The following is a 20,647-nucleotide window of genomic DNA, read 5'->3' on the forward strand; positions in this document are numbered from 1 at the left end:
GTCCTACTGGCAATTTTTTGCTTTGTCCCTGACTCATGCATATTCTGGGTGGGAATCAGGAAAGAGGAGAATAAGAGGCTAAGGGTGGTATCTGAGGGCAGCCAAGGTCTTCAAACCATCTGGGGCATTTCTGGATGCGGCCTGACTCCTGAGGGTGGGAGGATCCTCCTGGGAGAAAGATTTCATCTTGTAAGGTTTCCACCCTGTCTGAAAAGCATGGGGTGAGGGGAGGGAATTGGTGGGCGTCAAGGCTGGGCGTGGTAGGGTGGACATCATCCCGGGCCCCCCATGCTTCTGGGCCCCCTAACAAATAAGCACCCTGAGAAAAGTGGGCTTCTTGGGGTCCTCAGGGTTGATGCAAACTTAGGAGTTTATGTGTGGGGATTCCTGGAAGAATGCTCGAGAAACGGATGGCTGTCACCACTCTTTTCCTGACACTTACTGAACGGCCACTGTGGGGTGTCCAGCCCCTTACATGTGTTATGTGGGCTACATTCACATCCACACATCCACAAAATCTAATGTAAAAAAATTCCTCGGGGTGGGTGTTCTTTTCTTTATATAGACAAGTGATGCCTATTTAGGAAGTTATGGAGCTGGGATCTGAAGTTGAGTTTGATGGGCTTGCCTCATTCATGGATGCAAGGAACCCTTACTCTGCGTGGATTAAATGCCAGGTACGACATCAAGTGCTGGGAGGAAGTGAAGAGCAAGCCTGCCACAGTCTCTGTCCCCACAGACCAGCTAGACTTGGGGTGGGGGGAAGCACGTGGTAAGGACAGCGAGCGCGGAGCCATATGGTGGGGAGGGAGGCTGCATCAGGGTCTTCCCAGGCAGGGGTGAGGGGGAGAGAACACCTCAGGCAGAGGAATCAGTGTACACCCAGGTAAGAGGCCCACTAGGAGGGTGAGTTTGGAGGAAGAAAGGAGCTTGGTGTAGTTCCAGCACAGGAGGGGAGCACGAGGGAAGCGCTGTGACCAAGGAGGAAGGTGGGGTGAGGTGTGAAAGCCGGCAGCGTGCAGGGCCAGCAGGGACCCCTCAGGAGCTGACCCGCACCCTGCTGGTCTCCACCTTCAGCAAGTTCGTGCTGGTAGAGAATCTAGAACACAGAAATGGACAGTCAGATGTTTCGGTTTCCTGAGTTGGGTAGCTACTCTGATGATGGTACTGTTACTTGGGTAAATTTATGAGGATGGGGCCATCTGAGTTGCCTTTCTAGTGTGACAAGGTGAAGGTATTGGGTGACAAGTTGGGGTGTCCGGCAGGTGGCTAGAAACCTGGATCGAGCTCTATCTGATCACACTGTCTTCTAGGAACATGGCAGTTCAACCCTAATTTATCCTGGTGGTGTTGTTTTGTTCTAGACCCTTCTGTTGAAATGACAAGTACTAAATATATGAAACATGCATCTCAGGTCTTCCATGGAGGCTGTACAATGAGCAATTGTGAGGTTCTTTTTAATTTAATAATCTCCATTTTAATTTCTCAAGTTATTTAAATTTTATTTTTTTAATTTTTTTCAAGATAAATTCAAAAGGTTTTTTGCACCAAATGCCACAGAAAAATGGATCAAAATAATACATGAACAAGTTTTAAGAAAAAATCCCTATACATTGACACTGATATCTATTTACCTGATCAAAAATATAAAGTCCTATCACTTTGTCTTACTGGAGATTCAATAATAACAAATCCCAGAATTTAGGCTCCATGCTGGATGCGGACCTACTTTAAAAAAACTTGTTTTTTTTAAAGTAGGTCCGCATCCAGCATGGAGCCTAACACGGGGCTGAAACTCACGACCCTGCCATCAAGACGTGAGCTGAGATCAAGAGTCGTGTTCCCTTTAACCGAGACACCCAGATGCTCCTAATTTCTGAAATTATTAACAGCCCCAGATACCCCTAACTTCTGAAATTATTAACAGCTAGATCTGCTTCCCTAAGGAAACATATCCCAAGTACTCAAAGAAGGCTGACTTCTTTGCTGGCCAATGCACGCCGTGCTTCGTTCTTCCATGGCTGAGAAAAAAGCCTTCAGGTTGTGCTGTGGGAACAGGTTATTACAACATATTCATTAAGGCATGGAGGTGGGGGTTTTATTTTATCTGTTTATTATCATTTAAAATATATTAAAATTTTAACACAGCAGAAGCAGGAATTTAATTGTACATGGCAGTCTAAAAACAAAACAAAACAAAACCAGAAAACAGCAAACAAAACTCCACAGAAAACAAAAATTTACATGAACCAATAATATATTAAAATTCCATTTAGGTGAGGACCTTAAAAAAATGAAATATGCACACACCTCTTAGAGAAGAATTGTTTTTCTTCAATGACCTACAGCTTGAGAATCTCTCCAAGCTCAACCAACTTTCTTCAACCATAAGATTCTTAATGAAGCAAATGGGTGAGGTCTGTTTCTTTTCTCCCCCCGTGGCCCCCTCTGAAAACAAGGGATCTCCACTTCCCTGGGGGCCTGTTCAGCTCTGGCTGTCGGTATAAAAGAGGGGACTGACTCCTCTTAAGTGTCAGATACAGTCACACAAAACACTGAAGAAGATTCTGACAAGAAATCAGAATTGTTCGAACAAATCATAGCCACCAGGCTCCCTACTTTAGAGATCTTCCCTTTTAATGGTGTGTCTCTATAAAGATGTAACACGGCTCCTTATTACACCTGCTCAGAGGGAGCGCAGGGCCAGTTACTTCTCCTGAGGCCGCCTCTGAGCGGAAGCCGGGAAGGGTTCGGTGCAGGTGGGTGGCTGGCCCTCCAGCCCACGTCAGTGGCAGGACAGGGTCCCCCGTGCTCCTGCAGATGGCCACTAGGCACTGCCTGGGGGTGGGGGTCCTTGGGAGGGTCTGGCCAGCTTCTGCTACATGCCCAGGCTGACTGTTCCCGGGTGCTCCTGGGCAAGTTCCAGGAGCCAGTGGGAGGACAAACAAGAAACGCTTAATGGAACAAAAAGAATTAATGAATAGTGAAAACATGTGCTTATTATTATTATTATTTTTTAAAAGATTCACACTTTCCTGAGTAAAGTACACAAAAATCCCACATGAAGTCTTTCTAAAGCACCAGGCCTCTATCTCTTAGACTCACTGCGCCCAGATGGCAAATCTGAGCCAAGCTCAGATGTTCTGGTGAAAACATTAACAATGTATTTGTGAATGCTGTTTTTCTAATATTTTACCGCTTGAGAGTTTTATGCTTGAAAACTGGTTAATGGTGAAGGAGAAGAACTGAAGGTGTATGTGTGGGCTTCTTTGGTCTGTTTGTTGCAACACATCAGAGCTGGAAGGACCCTGCCGAAGATCAAGATGTCCCCAAAGCACACACGGGCCTGCATCCTTGGCCCTGGATCAGTCATCGATACCCTCTACACATCGAAACCACAGCCGCTTTCAAAGTCCAAATTAAATATGGATATGACCATGGGGACATTCAAATCAAACTAATGTGGGCCAGTTTTATTGCTGAAAGAACAAGGTCCTGGTGCCGTGGCTGTTCAGGTGGTGCGTTTATCCTCTGGCTTCTTGGCCTGAGAGAGAATCTTCTTCAGTGAGGTCCTGGGAATTCCTGAACATGAGGATAGAATTATAGATCTTCAGTGCTGGACCCAGTTTGATCTTCATCACCTTGACGATGTCCGTCTGAGTCAGAAGCAGGAAGGCTTTGCCATCAATCTGCTGCAAGTAAATAAACACACACTGTTTACCCTTTGGCAACTTCTGGGAGCCAAGCTGTGGGACGCCGAGCCGTGTCAACCTGCCTGCAGAACCCTCGAACAACAGAGAGACACGGCACCCTCTCCCACCCGGCCCCGCCGCGGCCCCCACCCTGTACTGTCACCCAGGACCCGGTTAAATATGAACTCAATATACAGGCAAAATTTCTATTGTTCACAGTTTAAAAAATCTTGGCCTGAATTTGTATCACGAGCCTTAAAAAAAACCTACTTGCATCCACCAAGTAAATCTCCAGGAATTCTTCCCAAGAGAACAAGGTGCAATGCGTCCACTCTAGGGTTATTTGAAATAGTGAAATACTGAAAACAGTCAGCATTTCAAAAATAGCAGAAGTAAATCAATTATGATATCGTCTAGGTTGGGGTACGAGGCAGTCACCAAAATTCACATCTCAATGAAACACTTAATGATTTGGCAAATTTTTCATGAATTGTTAAGCAACAAACCATGACATGATGATATAGAAAGATCTCAGTTTTATTCTGTAAAATTAAACATGCATGACCACATATATACATACACATGATGAAAATATTTGAAGTCTTTATACTAAATGTTAAGTGAAGTCAAATTTGCCTGGTGGAGTAGTGGTTTGATTTTTATTTTCTCCTTTTAACTGACCTGCATTAAAATTTTTTTATAATAAATGCCTTTATAAGCAGAAATACATACAAAATAAATGTTTTATTTATTAACTTTTAAAAATATTTATTTATTTATTTTGGAGAGAACATGTGAGCGGTGGAGGGGAGGGAGAAAGACAAATACACTCCCTGCTGAGCACAGAGCCCCATGTGGGCTGGATCTCATGACCCTGAGATCATGACCTGGGCAGAAATCAGGAATCGGTTGCTTAACTGACCGAGCCACCCAGGCATCCCTTATTTATTAACTTTTAAAACATAGTGGTCTGACATGTAATAGCTTTCCTGAGACTCACAGGATGCTGAGTGACCACCACGCAGGCCTTTTCCACACCGTCTAAAATCCCCAGTCTGCTCTCCGTTTGAGTCCCAGGGACTGTGGGCGTGTCCTATACCCGCATCCCCTATTTAAACAGACTGGCTCCAATTATCATATGGTTTCTCTTATTTGTGGACCATAAGGAATAACATGGAGGACATTAGGAGAAGGAAGGGAAAAACGGGGAGGGGGAATTGGAGGGAGAGATGAACCATGAGAGACTATGGACTCTGAGAAACAAACAGGGTTTTAGAGGGGAGGGGGGAGGGGGGGTTGGTTAGCCTGGTGATGGGCATTAAGGAGGGCACGTACTGCATGGAGCACTGGGTGTTATACGAAAACAATGGATCGTGGATCACCACATCAAAAACCAATGATGTACTGTATGGTGACTAACATAATAAAATTAAAAAAAACAACAACAGACTGGCTCGGAAAGCTTGCTGGCTCTATAACCAAGAAGACAGAATGAAAGGGTTTTCTATGGTAACCCCCTTCCCTGAATCTAGCACTGTGGTTCTAACTTTTTTGAATTAATGATACAAACCCTTCATGTCAATGACTCACTGAGGAAGTAAGGATCCCCCCACGACCCAAGTTTTGAAATTTACGTTTTAAATTAAAGTGGGAAGTTAAAGTTTAAAGTTTTAAGAAAGTCGTAAAAAGCTTCCTGTGCATTTGTGATAGTGTCTGTTGAAGAATCGTCCATTTAGAGAACAGAATACCCGCAGAACTTTCCTAGGCACTGAAACACACTAACCCTGAGCTTTAAAGGCCCCTCGCACCAAGAAGGGATGAGACAGGTTAAGTGATCTGCCCACTGGGGGACCGCTGGTCGTAAGAGCCAAGCTGGAGAATCTTGACCTGCAAAGACACCTGTGGACAAGGTGGGTCCTGGGCGCTGCTTGATACAGAGCGCGGCCTGTACGTGTGAGGCCAGGCCAACCGCACCCGAGCCGTGCCGGGCTCAGGCGAGAGCAGGTGAACGTCATGCTTCCATGGGCAGCTGCCCAGACTACTACCTGACTGACCCTGTGCTGAGTTCCCTGGAGATGCAGGACTTGCTGGGCTCTGAGGGGGCCCAGGACCCCAAACTCCAAGAGCATTTTCCCTGAACCATGACCTCTTGGAGAGGGAGAGTGTGTGCTATATGCTGGAGTCTCTAAGAGTATAGTTTTCCTGCAGACTTCTAGAGAAATGATGATGGCTCTGGAGTCACACAGATAGGGGCTGGAATCTGACTGCCCTTTTCCTGCTATGCCTACAATTGTGAAGTGCTTAGCACAGGGCCCAGCACATGGCAAGCCCATGATAAGCAATAACCACCATATCTTCACTATTATTCTATAGCTGATCCAGTCTCTTCTACTAATTCCAAGACAAATATTGAGCAGTTTGGAACATTCCCAACCAACAGGGAGTAGGACACGAAACCCCATAGAAGGACTTTCTGGCTTCTCGGCATTCCTCTTGAAGCAGGTACAGTGCAGGGATACACAGGATGGTCCCACGTCACTGTGGGGTAGACAAATCCCCTCTCCTCCCTGGGAGCAGGCTCCTCGCAGGACCCCTCCTGCCCCCAGTGAAGCCTAAGTCATCACAGCAGAGCCTACATGGCACCCATAAGAATTAACTGACACGTTCATTCATTCTTCCACCGACTAGTCTATTTCTTGAGCAGGCCCCATGGGCCAAGCACCACAGCATTGTGACAAAGCACAGCTAAGATTAGCAAGACAAAGACAGGGGCTGCCCTGATGTGCCCGACTGCACTGCTGGGCTCTGCCCCACACTGACCCCTCTCTCCTGTCCACCCAGCTGCTCTTAGTTACACTTAAGTAAATGAAAACAAAGCACTTCGGGGGCCAGAAGCATGGAAATAGATATAGTTTTTGCATTTCTTACCTCTTTCTTGAAGCACTTGGCATGCTCTTCGCAGCCCAGAAGAGACTGTACAAATTCAGCCACCTACAGTGTAAGATGAAAAGCCTGATTTACAACACGCACCTGAAATAATTTCTTGGGTTGTAGTAATTCAACATTAGAGTAAAATACACTTCAAATTCCTCAAACACCTGGGATTGAAATAGTAACTGTCAAGGCACATTAGCACGTGCCAGCTCAGAAATTAGACCAGCCCCAGTCCCTCTTCTGGCCTCTTACTGCCAGGCTGACCTACACGGGGTTCCCGTTACGATGGCAATGACAGCGTCCATGTGTGCAGTGCTGGTATTCTGGAATCTTCTCTCGTCTGATCCTCCTGTCCACCCTGTGGAGTCAGGGAAGGCAGGAGGGAGTGGCCCCTGTGTAGCAGTCTCTACAGGGACTGTCAGAGAGAAGGACTGTCCACCGGGCCCCTTCAGCAGCCCCAAGGCCCCCGTCTGAGTCTCACCCGTACCCAGCCAGCAACAGGGACTCCAGGAACCTCTGCCGGCTGAATTCCCTCATCAGTGACAGTGAAGCTGAAGCCCCAGGAGGTTTAACGACCTTCCGAAGGTGACGCATGGCTGAGAAGTGCCAGGGACGGTTTTGGAACTCAGGTTTTCAGACTCCAAACGTGGAGTTCTGGAGAATCACCCTCTTCAACTTCATTTCCCACTCTTTCCCCCCTGCCCAGCCACACATGCCCCAAGTTCCTTTTAATTAGAGAGACCAGACAATGACCTGGCTAGATGCGCAGGAAGCTATGAGTGTTCCCAATGGACGCTTTTAGGGAACTGAGTGAACAAACATCATAATGTGTAGACTCTCAACGACCAAAATGACAAGTGGGCTCTGGCTCCTTCTGGCAAGGTCTGCAGTGCAGGATGAAAGGCACGCCAGGAGGCAACAGTAACAAAACAAAACCTGGGAGATGATGTTTGTAAGAGCTATTGTCTTAGCTTTTAATTTCTGGCTCTCTGTGACTTGTGCCTACCGAATTGGGTGCACGTGAGCCTTCTCTCTCCTCCAATGGAAAAGGCCCACGGGAAGGCAGGGAGCTCAGGGCCTTGTATCAACATGTTCCACAATCCAAGAGCCCTGGGAGTCCCCAGCTCCCTGCAGGGAGAGGACAGTGGACACTGACCCTCCCCACACTTGGCAGAAGAGAGCATTGCGGCCTTGGCTGATCTCCAGCTTACGGAGCAGCCAGGGACCAACACCCACAGGGCGGACCCGGGTCCTGACACCTGTACGCACACACTTGACTCACAGCTGTATTTAATACGAAGATTTCAGAACATCTTTTTAGGGGCCATCAACATGTTGGTGTCTGCTTTACTCACCTCAGATGCCACAAGTATATTTTATCATGAGTCATCTACAGTCATCCTTCCAAAGTGCGGGATGATGAGAATTAAAAAAAAATCTTCCCAAACCAGTCATCATACTGCCACACAACGGCATCCTCGAGCCCTAGATGCACCTGGGACGCTTTAGCGTTCTGAGCTGCTTCGCCCAAGCGCCCAGTGCTCTGTTGGTTAATATGATTCACTCTTCTTCGGTGGCTGAAAAGCACAGAGCTGAGGAAAGTGTGGAGATGCTGCTGGTCGAGTTGCAGGGACACGTAACTGGGGCGAGTGACAGCAGGGTCACAGAGAGTAACTGTCAGAGTTTCTAGGGCCTGGGACACTGGGAGGGGGGTGTAGTCCCCTTGTTCCCGAGGCTGCCCTCCGGCCAGGTACGTCCGACCCCAGCTACACGTGAGGCTCCTGCTGGGCGCTGGGAGGCGGGAGCGTGAGCACGCCAAGTGGGAACTTCCACCGTGTTTACGGTTTGAGCAGAGGTGGGAGGATAACAGGAAAATGGCGAGTAAGGATGGCTTACTTATCACTCTGGTACATGCTCAAATGTGCTAAGTTCGAGAAGTTCTAGAAGAGAGGTGGAAAGGCTGTGGGCTTCTAGCACGGACAGATGGCATCTCAGACGGGAACCCGGGAAAGGCATCGCAAGGGAGGTGGAGGCTGAGACAGGCAGTGCTGGGGGGCGATTGGGGGGGGCGAGTGGAGAAGACCTTCTCAGCACAGAGCGTCAGAGGCAAGGCCGCCAGCGGGATGCACTGCACACATGGCATCAGCAGTGAGGAGTCCCGTTTGGCTAGAACTGTGGAGCAGACGGGGAGCCGCAGGAAAAGGCAGGGGTGAGGGGGCGGCGGTGCCATGTCCCCGGTGTGGGTGCAAGGAGCTCCGGAGTGGCGGCTCTCTCTCTTGGCCACACCTTGGAATCCCCTGCACAGCTTTACATAGGAATGATGTTGAGGCTCAGGCCACAGAGACTCCGAAGTCATCAAGCTGGATCTGGCCCAAGTGTTTGGCATTCATTTTTAGATTCCCCAGGTGATTCTCATGGGCAGGTAGGGCTGAGGACCCCGGCGCAAGAGAAAACTCGAGAGCTGATCTAGCAGCGTGGGGGGGACTGGGCAGGACGTCACTGGGAGACACCTGCAGCTGTCCGGTGGGGGCCCCCGAGGGCTTGGACACTCTGCACGGCGCAGAGCACGGAGCTGGAGGCAGGAGGCGCTGCAAGGTCAAATCCTGAGATCCGCCCTCAGGCTCAGGGTGCGACAAAAGGAATCAAAGCAGAGTCCAGGAAAACTGCTGGAGGGCAGGTGTGTCCCTGCCAGCACTACTGACTGGGGGACTGAGCATTCTTTGCCGCGGGGCCACCTTGTGTGTTGCGGGCTGTTTAGCAGCGACACTGACCTCCATCCGCCACGTGTCATTTGCACCCCCACCGCCATGTTGTGGCAACCAAAAATGTGTCCAGATTTTGCCCACATCTTCCTGGTTCAAAGCCACTGCTCTAAAGGCACGTTTTCCTGAGATGGCTCTTTCACAGGGCAAGAGGCTGAATGTCACAGCAGGAAAATTAAAAATAAAAAAGCAGGACTAGGAATTAACAGAAGACATACATTCTGTCGCAGCTCAATCATAGCTCCTGTGGGAAAGCCAAGCCAGCAATGAGGATCCGGGCTCCCCACGGACAGCGGGTCTTTTTAAAATACATGTAACAGGAACTTCCATTCACAGCAAATGTGTTGTGTGTTGCTTTGATGGTATGCATGGGTTAAAATGTCCTTTTCTGGGCACACAGAAAAGAATCACATTCCCCCTCCTATTAGCCAAGAAGTCACTGTCCATGTCGGAGGTAGACAGGATTCTTCAACAGGAATGATGAACTGGTCAGAGTTCATCACGGCCGAGCCGGCGGCCCCCAGCTGGCCCCGGGCAACCCCTCCCTGCGCCCGCCCCCCAACAAGACGTGCATTGCGGACCTCGGGTCTGAAATCCTCTGCCTCTTCTGAAAGAGATTCTGAGTCTCTTCAATCTCTCCTTTTCCAAAGTCAAAAACAAGTTCCATGAAATCTACTGAAGCCGACTTTTCTGGCCAGAATTTAAAAATATCCAAAGGCCTTGATCATTATTCAGTGTCATTATCCAGTACTATTAGTCGGTATTTATTCCCTCTAAGAATAAATTATATTTTGAGGATTAATAGAAAGCCCATTTTGCCACAAATTTTAATTGGAAAGTGGTGAGCTCGAACATACCATACAGTGCTATCAGAAAGCTTCCCTCTCAGTCTCCCCTTAAAAATCTGTCTACCTCTTCAAGTCTGTGGTAAATGGGAATGACGCTGAACCAGGAAGGTACCGTCTGTTTGCCCGCACCCAAGATGGCTCTGTGGACGCATCTGCTTGTCTAAGGTGATGGCGCTGCTGTTGGGGCCTGGGGGTGGCCAACCTCCGCCTTGGCTCCCAGCAGCACACCTGTGAGGAGGCTGCCTTGCGTGGGGTTCCCCAAGTTCTCAGGAGCGGAATGTCGCACAGCTAAAGCCCCAGCTTTGTCCTGGAAGGACACTGAATAGGTTAATCCTGGGGATGACACAGCACTTCGGGAAGACTAAGAAAGATGACCCTGCACCAGCTCTCGGATGAGCCCATTACTTTCCCCAACTTACTTCCCCCAGCGACCTACTTTTCCTGGCATCCTCTCGGAGCTCCACAGGCCTGTTTCCTCCCGTGGAGCTCTTGCTCCCTTAAATCTTTCGGAACGGTGGTGTTCTCGATCTTGCTGAGCCGGGAGCTGTGTGCCGGACTGCACTGGCTCCAAGTCCACTGGGGGCCGTGTTTCCAGCCTGGGTCTCATTTTTTAACAGTGGAATTTGTTATTTGCCCTTTTTTAAGGGCCCACTTATATAAGGCTGCTATGCTTAGTTAGCAGTATCCCGAATCTTTCAGAACACTCTCTCCTGTGTAAAGATTGCTTTTAAAGCGACTGCCATCTTTTAAAGTTAATGGACATTTAGGGAGCACTGGGTTGAGGCTATGGCGATTTATATGTGCTGCTTTAAAAAGCATTTTTGACTGTAAGGAGTAAAAGCACCCCTCTGTGCCCTGAGCATACACAAGCCACGTGGCTGTAAGGTGCGCACAACACGTCACCTCCTGCCCTCACGTGCCCGCGCACACCGCGGGAGGGTGCTGCCTAAAACCCACCTCCCCACTTATTCACTCACACATCTGTCAGACACCTCTCTGGGCAAGATACGTAAAGAGACAGAAAAATATTTTAGTTCCTACTCTGAAGTGCTTATACTCCTTTATAGACCATTTCCACAGCCCAGAGTACGAAACACACTTCACACTGGCCGGAACTAGAGTGCTGCACATCCCCACAGACTTCTAACAAAGGTTTCACAAAATAATAACCCTTACTACAGTTATGGTCTTTCCTCTCATCTTGTCCTTCTCTCTAGAACCATGAAATTGACTTCACAGCCTGCCTGTGCTTTGAAAAACACCGCGCTAATAGAAACAGCCTGAGCGCCGAAGGAGCGAGAAGGCCGCTCCCACGCTCTGGGCGACGTTACAATGGCCCTGGGCTGGCTTCTCTTCGCAGGTAACAGAATGCAGAGAGGAGGTCTCCCTCCCAGGCCAGGATAGCAGACAAAAGGAAACGTTCTTGCTCTTCATCTTCTGCCGCAGACAAGACTCCTGCCTTGGGCCTCCCTGAATGGCACTTAACACAAGGACACACAAGTCCATTTTCAATGTATCCTGTCTTGGGCTCCCGTGGTTCCTCTCTCCAATACTTTGCCTAATGAGAACAAAACACAAAAGAACAGCACCCCCTACCCCCCCCCCACCTTGGTCTCCTCTTGCCCTGCACTGCCTTTTCAAATCCTTGCTGCCCTATTCCCATTTTTAATGTGGCATCTAAAAAATCCAATAGTCACAAACTCTATTGTTGGTACTCACTGCAATGCCCCCTAAGCAACCCCCATCTGAGGGCTGCCTTATCTTCAAAGATACAAATAGAGTCACCACAAAGCCCACACTCTCACCCCATCCAAGATTCTTCCTGAGGGTCCTACGTTGGTTCCAGGAAACGTGCTACGAGAGTGTGAGAATACAGAAGGAAATTTAGGACATGCTCCTTGTCCTCAAGGGCACCTAGTTAGGGAGATTTCAAGACTATGATATATTAAACATGACGGAATAAGTCAAACTTTCTCTGGAATGCATCCTTGAGGGAAGTCACGGTTACGGAAGCATCATGACAGGCACACTTTATGAAGACAGCCTCAGGGATGATGGTTTTATTTTAAATCTAGAAAATTCTAAGGCCTCTTTCAGCAATAAAGGGCTGTTCCATGTGTATCCACTACAGAGAACTCAGGGACTGTGACCTTGGCCTCCTAATAGTCCTTGATGGCACCCTTGGTGTCCCCCACAGTGAGTCAGTCCCTCCCTGTCCCAGTGAGACTTGTGGCGTGACCACCACTGCCTTTCATCACCCTCCAAGCCCTCACTTCCTGCAGTGCCAGACTTGGGACTCGCCAGATCAGAGGTCCCCTAAACTTCCCACTCACTACTTAATGTTCTGAAAACAGAGGTTCTGTTCTCTTTGGACGATGGTCCTCTTGAGACATTAATAAAAGCTCTGGTCCTCCTCTTAAGGACAAGGAATACACATATTGTCCACATTTTTTCCAAATCCCTGGAGGCCTAGTTCCGCAGCCCCAGCCAGGAGCCCTGAGATACATCTGGCGTGTGCCCTGTTGAACGGGACACTCGCCACCTGCCTCCCATTGACACTTCTCTGTTGTGGACTCTCTCCCCGACTGTGGTCCCCTCTGACCTCTGTCCTCGGCGGCTCTCCTTGGACAACTGTGTCCTTGGTAAAGGCTCACTCAGCGCCCCCATCCATTAGTGAGGCCTCATGCGGTATTTCCACCCCGGGAATAGGTGTTGTACATCTACTGCTGTGATGTCATCCACAGGAACTTCTCCCTTAAGATGTCCCATATGAAATTCACCATTTTCTCCCCCTGCCCCCAAACTGGATTCTTGCCCCCAAAGTTTCATTTCGTTTGGTGGCACCACTACTTTCCCATTCTTGCAGATGAACTCTCTAGCCCGCATATTGTCGTCCCGGGTCCTAAACTGTGTGGTGCTGAGACTACGCATGGAGTCACGTTTGGCTCATTTCACTTCTTCACCTTCAGGATCTGATCTGTTTCACTGTGTTGTGTTCTTGCTTTCAACTTGAAAATGTCTGCCGACTTCGGGTGGTTCTTCTGCCCAGTGCAGACCCGGATGATTCCACACCGGGAGTGTGGTGGGGTTCCCTGGGCGGTGCTCCCTGGTCGGTCCCTCTCCTCCGCCTCTTCTCACGCGTACTCCTGCAGATGGGTGCCACTCTCATGCCCCCGAAGCACCATCTCTACAGATGACTTTCTGCGTGAGCACCTCCTGTGGCTCATGCTGCCGACTGATGGGCACGCAGGCCAGCGAGTGTCCCGCCTCACACCCGGCGCACCTTCCCCATCCTGGGGCACTCCTGTCTGTGCCCCACGTCCGCAGGGTGCTTGGCAGGTAAGACGTCAGCTCAGGACCTGGCTCTGCCTGTGGGGCCCTGTGGGGCTCTGACTTAGTCTCTAGGTGCCTCAACTTCCCTAACTGTAAAATGGGCAAAATAAAAGACTACTTCCCTTACTCCCAGTATATTAATAGTGTTCACTGTCATAATCAATGTTAGCACAGGATGTGCCGTACATCTGCCATCCATGTATAAGTCATACTCACTTGCAGGCAACCTTCCATTTTCCCCTTTGACTGGAATGGCTGCCCTTCTTTTCTCTGCTTGGATGTGTTCCACTTTTGTTTCAATATCCAGCAGCTCATGATGCCCTTGTCATGCAACATTCATTCAACAAACATTACTGTGTTATGCGCTAAGTGCCGGGTGTAGTGAGAAGTTCTCCGGAGATGTGCCAAGTGAATGAAATAAGGTCTCTACTCATCTGGTGAGGGGCAGACAAGTGAGTGCAGGTCAGTGACAAAAAAGTCTCTGAGGAGATGGGAGCACGGAGAGGCTCCTGCGGGGGGGAGCACCGTGCTGATGGCTGGGAGGGGCCACAGGTAGTGGGGGTAGCAGCTGCGCGAGTGTGAGAAGCCCATGCGGGGACACAGGGTGGGAGGCCCACTGGGGGCATGGTGGGAGGTAGGGCTGGAAAGGCAGGGTGGCTGCCCATGCAGGTCCTAAGGCATGCCAAGGACTTTGTCTGGGGAGCCAGGGATTGTGTTGAGGTAGGCAGAGACACCCAGAGCTCTGCGTCTCTACCGTGTTCAGCTGCTCTGTGCACACAGGGCTGGGGCTGGATGCAGGTGGCTGCCTTCTCCAAGACATCTTTCTAAGCACGACGGTGACGACGCAAGGGAAGAGAAGCCACCGTCAGTCTAACTTAAAAGTTGGTAGAACCTTGAGTGAATGGCTTGAAAGTCAGGACGGATGATTGCCACTGAGGTCCCCATTATGGGCAGTGCTGTTACAAGGCCAAAGCCATACATGATTGGACCACAGACACACTCGGTCTTAGTTCAGTTGGCTTGGTCATGAAACCACTGCATGCTTTGTAAACCGGTCAAAATTCATCGGCAAGGGGCAGGGGGCAGACCCTGCATACTCTTTAAGGAACGGGATCACATTTAGTCATCGCCGGCTGGCATATTGAGCCAGCACTCTGTTACCAGGACTCTAGGATCATCTGGAAAGAGTGGAAGGAGAGGTGGGGCCGCGGGGTGTGCTGAGGGAAAGGTATCAGCCCCTGCTGCTCCAACGAGGAGTGCTGGGCAGGGCAATCCTGCAGGCCAATTCTGTGAGGTGCTGGTGAGGAGGTGGACGGAGCAGGCTTGCCCTGAACCTCCAGCCTCTGCATGGCCTTTGTCACCTGCTCCTTATCCTGGGCTGGAAAGGAAGGCCTGAACCAACGTTAAGTCAAGCTGATTGCAGGAAGTGCTCACTGAACATTTTTGCAACTAATTTAACTCCAGCTCCACTGTTATCTTGTCCTCAGAGTGACCCAGGGTTTCCCTTCATTTAAAAAAATTAATTAAGGCCTGACTAGCGGAAATAATACCTTTATTAAAAGAAACGTCAGAGAGTGTATTCCTTGAAAGAAAACTGCTCGATATATGAAGCATTTCCACAGCGTTATAGCAAGCAACGGGACTTACCTGATCCTTATTAAAAACCTACATTGTAAGGCACGGTTATATTAAAGTTGGATCTGTTTTCCCATGTGTACAGCATCTTATGCACTGTTGTGATCTAATTCACTTTAAAAACAAACCTAAGGTTAACTGATCATCTGTGGCTTCCAGTGGACAAATGGCAGCATAGAGCTGCTCCGTAACGAGAAGAAGTGGGTCCTCTGGGACCCTGCAGAACAGAACACCCTGGGGGTGGGTGCTTCCCAGATGAGGTGCTGCTTTTAGGGCAGGGGCTGCCAGGGTGCAAGTCTACGGTGCTCATACACGCATGCTTCCCCAAAGTAAATCTGTTATGTGGGACCAGAGGCTTGGGCCCCTCCACTGAAACTGGCCCTGGGCCGATGGTGACAGAGAGCAGAGGTGGCTCTGGGGTACCGCTGGGGAGTGGGGGCCACAACCAACTGGGCTGTCCTAATTTCCTCAAAATCAGGCCCGCCTTCTCCCTTAAGTGTGGATCTGAAATTTGATGCTGTGGATTCTGTGCCTAGGAGGAATTCTCAGCAGCAGGGCCCCGGTCCCTCCAGGGCCCCAGAGCAGCCCCGCTCACCTCATCCACTGTCCATCGGGCCACCTCGCTGGCCTGGATGTTGGCCACACCTGGAAGGAGCTTGCAGTGCTGCTCCCTGCCGAGGGGAAGGTCCCGGAAGGGGTTGGCTGACACGGAGGACATGAAGACGGACTGGTGCAGCGCCTGCTGTGTCTGCTCAGCAGAATATTCTGGAAGAGAGGCAGGGTGAGTGAAACACAGGCATGTGGGATGAGTTAGGGAGCACCCTCTAGGTCAGTCCCTCCTCCCGGGGGCCCAGGATAAGACAGGTGCACACTCAGTGAGGACCCCGGTGTTCTGGTCGCTTGGCAGCATTGCCAGGAGGCGTCGCCACTGCTCTGTTTCAAAGCAGCTGTCCTGAGAAACAGATGTTATATAAGGCCCAGATGACTCCGGCTGTTTGTGAAGTGAGGTCAAATAATCTCTAGCAGACATTGTTTGATGCCAACCAAGAGCTAGGCTGTCACTGCCACTGGTTTCTTTCTCCCCAAATCAGAGGTCAGAGGAAGCACAGAGCCTTGCAGAACGTGGCTGTTAAGTGGATTGGCCACCGACCCATCCAGGATGTGTGTGCCCACAAAGAACGACTTCTTCCTGGAAGCTGCTGTGTGTGTCTCCAAAGGCACAATGAGCCCAGGCCCACATCTGGCTTCACAGGTCCCCTGGGGGATGCTGAACGTGGAATGCAGCACAGGGTCCCCGTGGCAATATGGGTGGCAGCTGCTGAGCTAGCTCCCGGGGAGACACGATGACCTCTCGGGACTTGCGGGAAGAGGCTGCAGCTGAGATGCGACTGTCCCGACACAGGCGCTCTTAAGCGGACACTCTCTTTTTGGAGCAGGAGCTCTGAATGCGCTCCGGTTCCAAGACACGGAGGGCAGTGGCTGCTTGCTGGCTCAAGGCTGCTATCACCACAAGGGGTAAGACCGCCCTCCTGCCTCTTACTTCTCCCCAGGCTTATGGACCTGGTTTTCCACCTTCCAGAGTGACTTGACTCTTATGTTATATCCCAACATTGAGATGGAGCCAGAGATCTCAATTCAATTCCTTAATTATTTTGCTTTGAACATATAAGGAACAAAAACATTACAAAGATTTCGGAGAAAACCCAACTCATGCCTTTGTATTGTCATTTTTTAAGAGGCTTTCAACACACATGAGCAAAATAAAGCGTTGATATTTAAAACACTTTGAAAAGACCACAAAAAATTGTTTTAAGCCTTGTAGAAGCCTACGTTTCCCACTGCAAATGACAAGTTAAGGAAAGAGTAGCCACCTAATTTAAAATCTATTATGATGGTCTGTGTTTTACTAACAGAGTCGGAAAAGCTATTATGCAAATATTTCTACCTCAAATTAATTACAGTTTTTAGTAGGTGAGGCTGACCTGCACTTTGCATGGTCTCACAGCCACATGCGTGCTGGTAATCAGAGGTTCCAAACTAGGAAGAAGCCCATCCATCACCACCCTGCCTGCTCGGCACAGACATCCTACATATTTACCGATGCTTGCTGTCTGTACAGATAAAGAGAAAACAAAATTGCGGCCTTCTCCCAAATTCTTATGCTCCAGTTGCAAGCAGCAGCAAATTCATCTCTAAATGCTGACTGTCCAACACTGACCTTTTTAGTATGTAAACAGGTTATCTCCCTCCGTGTAGTTCAGCCAACGGTATGCACGGCTGCCGGTTCGGAAGCGGAACTTCACACCTTCTTGGCAAAACCAGTATGTTTACAAATGTGAATGTTCTTTAATGAAGGTGTCAGGCTGGACAAGGAGCACGTACACAACAAGCCCTGAACACCCAGGGCAGAAGCGTCCCCAAGCCAGTCTGTGGTCAAGGCCACAGAGTCACCCAGGGCTCTCCTGGGCAGCAGGGAGTTAACGCTCTGTGCTCAGAGGGATTAAGACCTGAGCCAAAGCCTGGCTTTATTCTGAAAAAGAATCACTGCATCAATCAGTTGGTTGCTTTTTGCTGAAATAGCGTGGACTTTAAAAAAGAAAAAAATCACATCTGTATCTCAAACCCACGCCCTGGGTAAATCAATCATGTGTTGTTTCCAAACTGCAAAGAACTCTAAAAGGACACAATTAGCGAGTCTTATTGTTTTGGAGGTACAAAGATGTGAAGTGATGGTGAACAGATTTCTGTGATTCACAAATAAAGGCCGAAGGCATTAAAAATGTCAAAGAACTACTGTGCTCCAGCAGGAACATTCTCCACACTGTAATTCTGGAAGCAAATTGCCTTAGGTGCCAAGGGGTCCACTGGGAAATTCGCGTAAGGTGTGCTTGCCAGCACCAAACAGCACTGGGGTTCCTCAGTACCCCGCTTCTCACGGTTCTGGGCCCTGGAAGATGGGACCCGTGGGTCAGTTCGATTAACAAGACGGCCTTCAGGTTACAACTACAGGTAGGGAGCTCGGGCTGTGTTGCGCACCTGAACTCAGGAAGAGTTACGCTGCCTCTGGTTTTTGAATTCAGTGAACTGTGTTCCTATTAAATCAAACTACTGGTTTGAAGGGAGGTGAAAGCCAGATTTCTCGAAGGATGAACAGAACTTAATGGAGAATAGGTTCTATATGACAAAGTGAGTCTTCCCATGGCAGGCGGGCAAGGTCTACCACCAACGTGCTGGGTCACCAGTCCCCTCACTGGCTTTGAGTTCTCATGGGTATAAGGGCTCTTGTCTGTTTACCTACAACCCCGTGTTTTGGGGGATGCTTACCAGAACTAGTTATATGCTGAGCACGAATAATTCTATTATCAACTTTATAAAATGAGATGGGAAGCCAGGAAGTTGAGTTTTCCAGTTCGAAAAGACATGAGTTAGGTTAGGGAGACTCGAGTCCGAGAGCAGGGAGATTGGAATAACCAGTCTGCCAACTCGAAGATATGACTGCAGTTGAGAACATGTACCACCCAGAGCTGGCGGGAGGGGGGAGGAGAATGTGCATAAGGGCATAGTGTGGTCCCCAGTATATCGTAACCACTCATTAAGGGGTAACTGCTACTCTAAGTTTGACTATAAGTTCCTTGAGGTCTGTGGAGGGATGATGCATTTTCAAAATTAACACCATGCAAAGACTAATTTTCCAGCAGTAACAAAAGAGAGTGTATGCATTTTAAAGAATGTTTCATGGTGGTTGGCTTGCCTTCTTTGTACCATTTACCAGGTCCAATTTCTTCCAAAGCTGATGATTTTGGGGTGAGATATTCATGTCTAACTGAGAGAATGCTAGGATGGGCTTGTCTCAGAGGACTGTGGCATGGGGCATGGAGGCTGGGGTCCACATAGGGTTGCCTAGTTGTGAATCCTGGTGCCCACACAGTTGCTGAGTGACTTAACTCTGTGTATCAAGGTATTTTAAATGGGATAATAATAATACTTCTATCTCACTGAGTTGTCGGAATTAGAACAGCTCCTGGTACATAATAAGTGTTCAATATGTTAGGTATTACATTACTGTTACAAATATTAAAAAAGAGACAAGCTCAAAATGGAGTCATTTGTGCTCAGCCCCATATCAGCAAACCAAGACTTAATACCTAACCTAATCACAGTTTCAACCTCTCCCAGGAATGTAATCTCTACCAGTCAGTCTGGAATTTCCTGGTGAGCATTTGTGAGGTAATCTGCCCGAGAGATCCCTGCCATCCCCCAAACAAAGGTGACCTTACCCAAAACAACCCGCTCTTTGCTTGTCTCTGCCCCCTTCTGCCTGCAAAAATCTCCTACTTTGTACAGCTCCTCGGAGCTCCTTTCTATCTGCTAGAGGGGTTGCTGCTCAATTCACGAATCACTGAAGAAAGCCAATAAGATCTTTAAAATGTAAAGTTGAATTTTGTTTTTTAACATAAGATATAAAGATATTTTAACTTCTAATAGTAACAAATGTTTGGACATAGATAATTTCCAAAGCCAGCATGGCTGGATATGCCTAAAACCTATGAAAGCTAAAATTCAGACTGAAACTCAGCGTCTTCAGGCCATGTTCAGCTTTCACACCCAAGTGGTCTTGGAACAACAGTGTCTTGGTCACCAAAGTCACGTGCAGAGTCCTAGTGGGAGGAAAGGAAAGTGGGATCCGTGGCCACTGCCGTTGCCGGCCAGGGCATCCGCTGCCCAGGCACACTGGTGCCAACGTGTGGGAACCGAGTAACACTGCTAAAATGCATTTAGCCTGCCAGCTTGGAAATTATGTGGCTCTTGACAGACTTTTAAAATGTGGGGTGATTTGCATCATTTTAAATTCTGTGCATAAAATTAGACTTTTGAAAATATCCACTTAAAAATCTGCATACATCTTTATGAAATGCGAACACACTGATTTTAACTTTTTACCAAGCCCAGTGCAGCTCATGTCATATTAGATACTCCCTGAATGGTTGCTAATAAATTAAAAAGCAGAAGGCTGTGATGAAGGTATATACAGTCTTCAGAAACTATTATCAAATGAAAAGGATCAGGTCATTTGGTCTTGGGGCTCTTTGAGGAAACAGAGGCTTCTGGATTAGAAAAGGATGCCCACCATGAACACAGGACAGAAAGGGTCTTCCTAACTGGGTGACTTATGTAGTTCATCCACGAGGCCCAGCATCCAGCCCCAGTGTCCCCCTGACACAGCTGAGTGATATGGGATGCTTCCCAGTGACACTGCCTCATGCAGCAATGATTCCTACCCACCCCCCTAAAAGTCAGCCATGAAAATCCAGCCTGCGAAAGCAGCCCTCCTACTAGAGGTTTTAATATTTTAATTAATCAAAATGTGCCTTTTGCATCAGAAAATGTAATGCATGTGCAGTCCTGGCTTTGCCTCTAACACCAACGTGTGAGTGACAATAAA

The 20,647-nt window shown here is 48.8% G+C and overlaps 1 protein-coding gene across 2 annotated transcripts in view; it reads right to left on the reverse strand.

The window, feature by feature from the left end:
• Nucleotides 1-1,764: 1,764 nt before the first annotated feature.
• L3MBTL4 (L3MBTL histone methyl-lysine binding protein 4) overlaps nt 1,765-20,647 on the reverse strand; it is a 485,331-nt gene continuing 466,448 nt past the window's right edge. For both annotated transcript variants that reach the window (XM_078060581.1, XM_078060580.1), the window contains exons 17-19: nt 15,800-15,969; nt 6,621-6,683; nt 1,765-3,692 (exon numbers count right to left, since the gene is read on the reverse strand). In XM_078060581.1, coding sequence (XP_077916707.1) covers nt 3,525-3,692; nt 6,621-6,683; nt 15,800-15,969 — 401 coding nt within the window. In that variant the 3' untranslated portion in view covers nt 1,765-3,524. The remainder of the gene's footprint in view (nt 3,693-6,620; nt 6,684-15,799; nt 15,970-20,647) is intronic.

This window comes from Halichoerus grypus, chromosome 13, assembly GCF_964656455.1.
Source record: "Halichoerus grypus chromosome 13, mHalGry1.hap1.1, whole genome shotgun sequence".
Classification (NCBI taxonomy): domain Eukaryota; kingdom Metazoa; phylum Chordata; class Mammalia; order Carnivora; family Phocidae; genus Halichoerus; species Halichoerus grypus.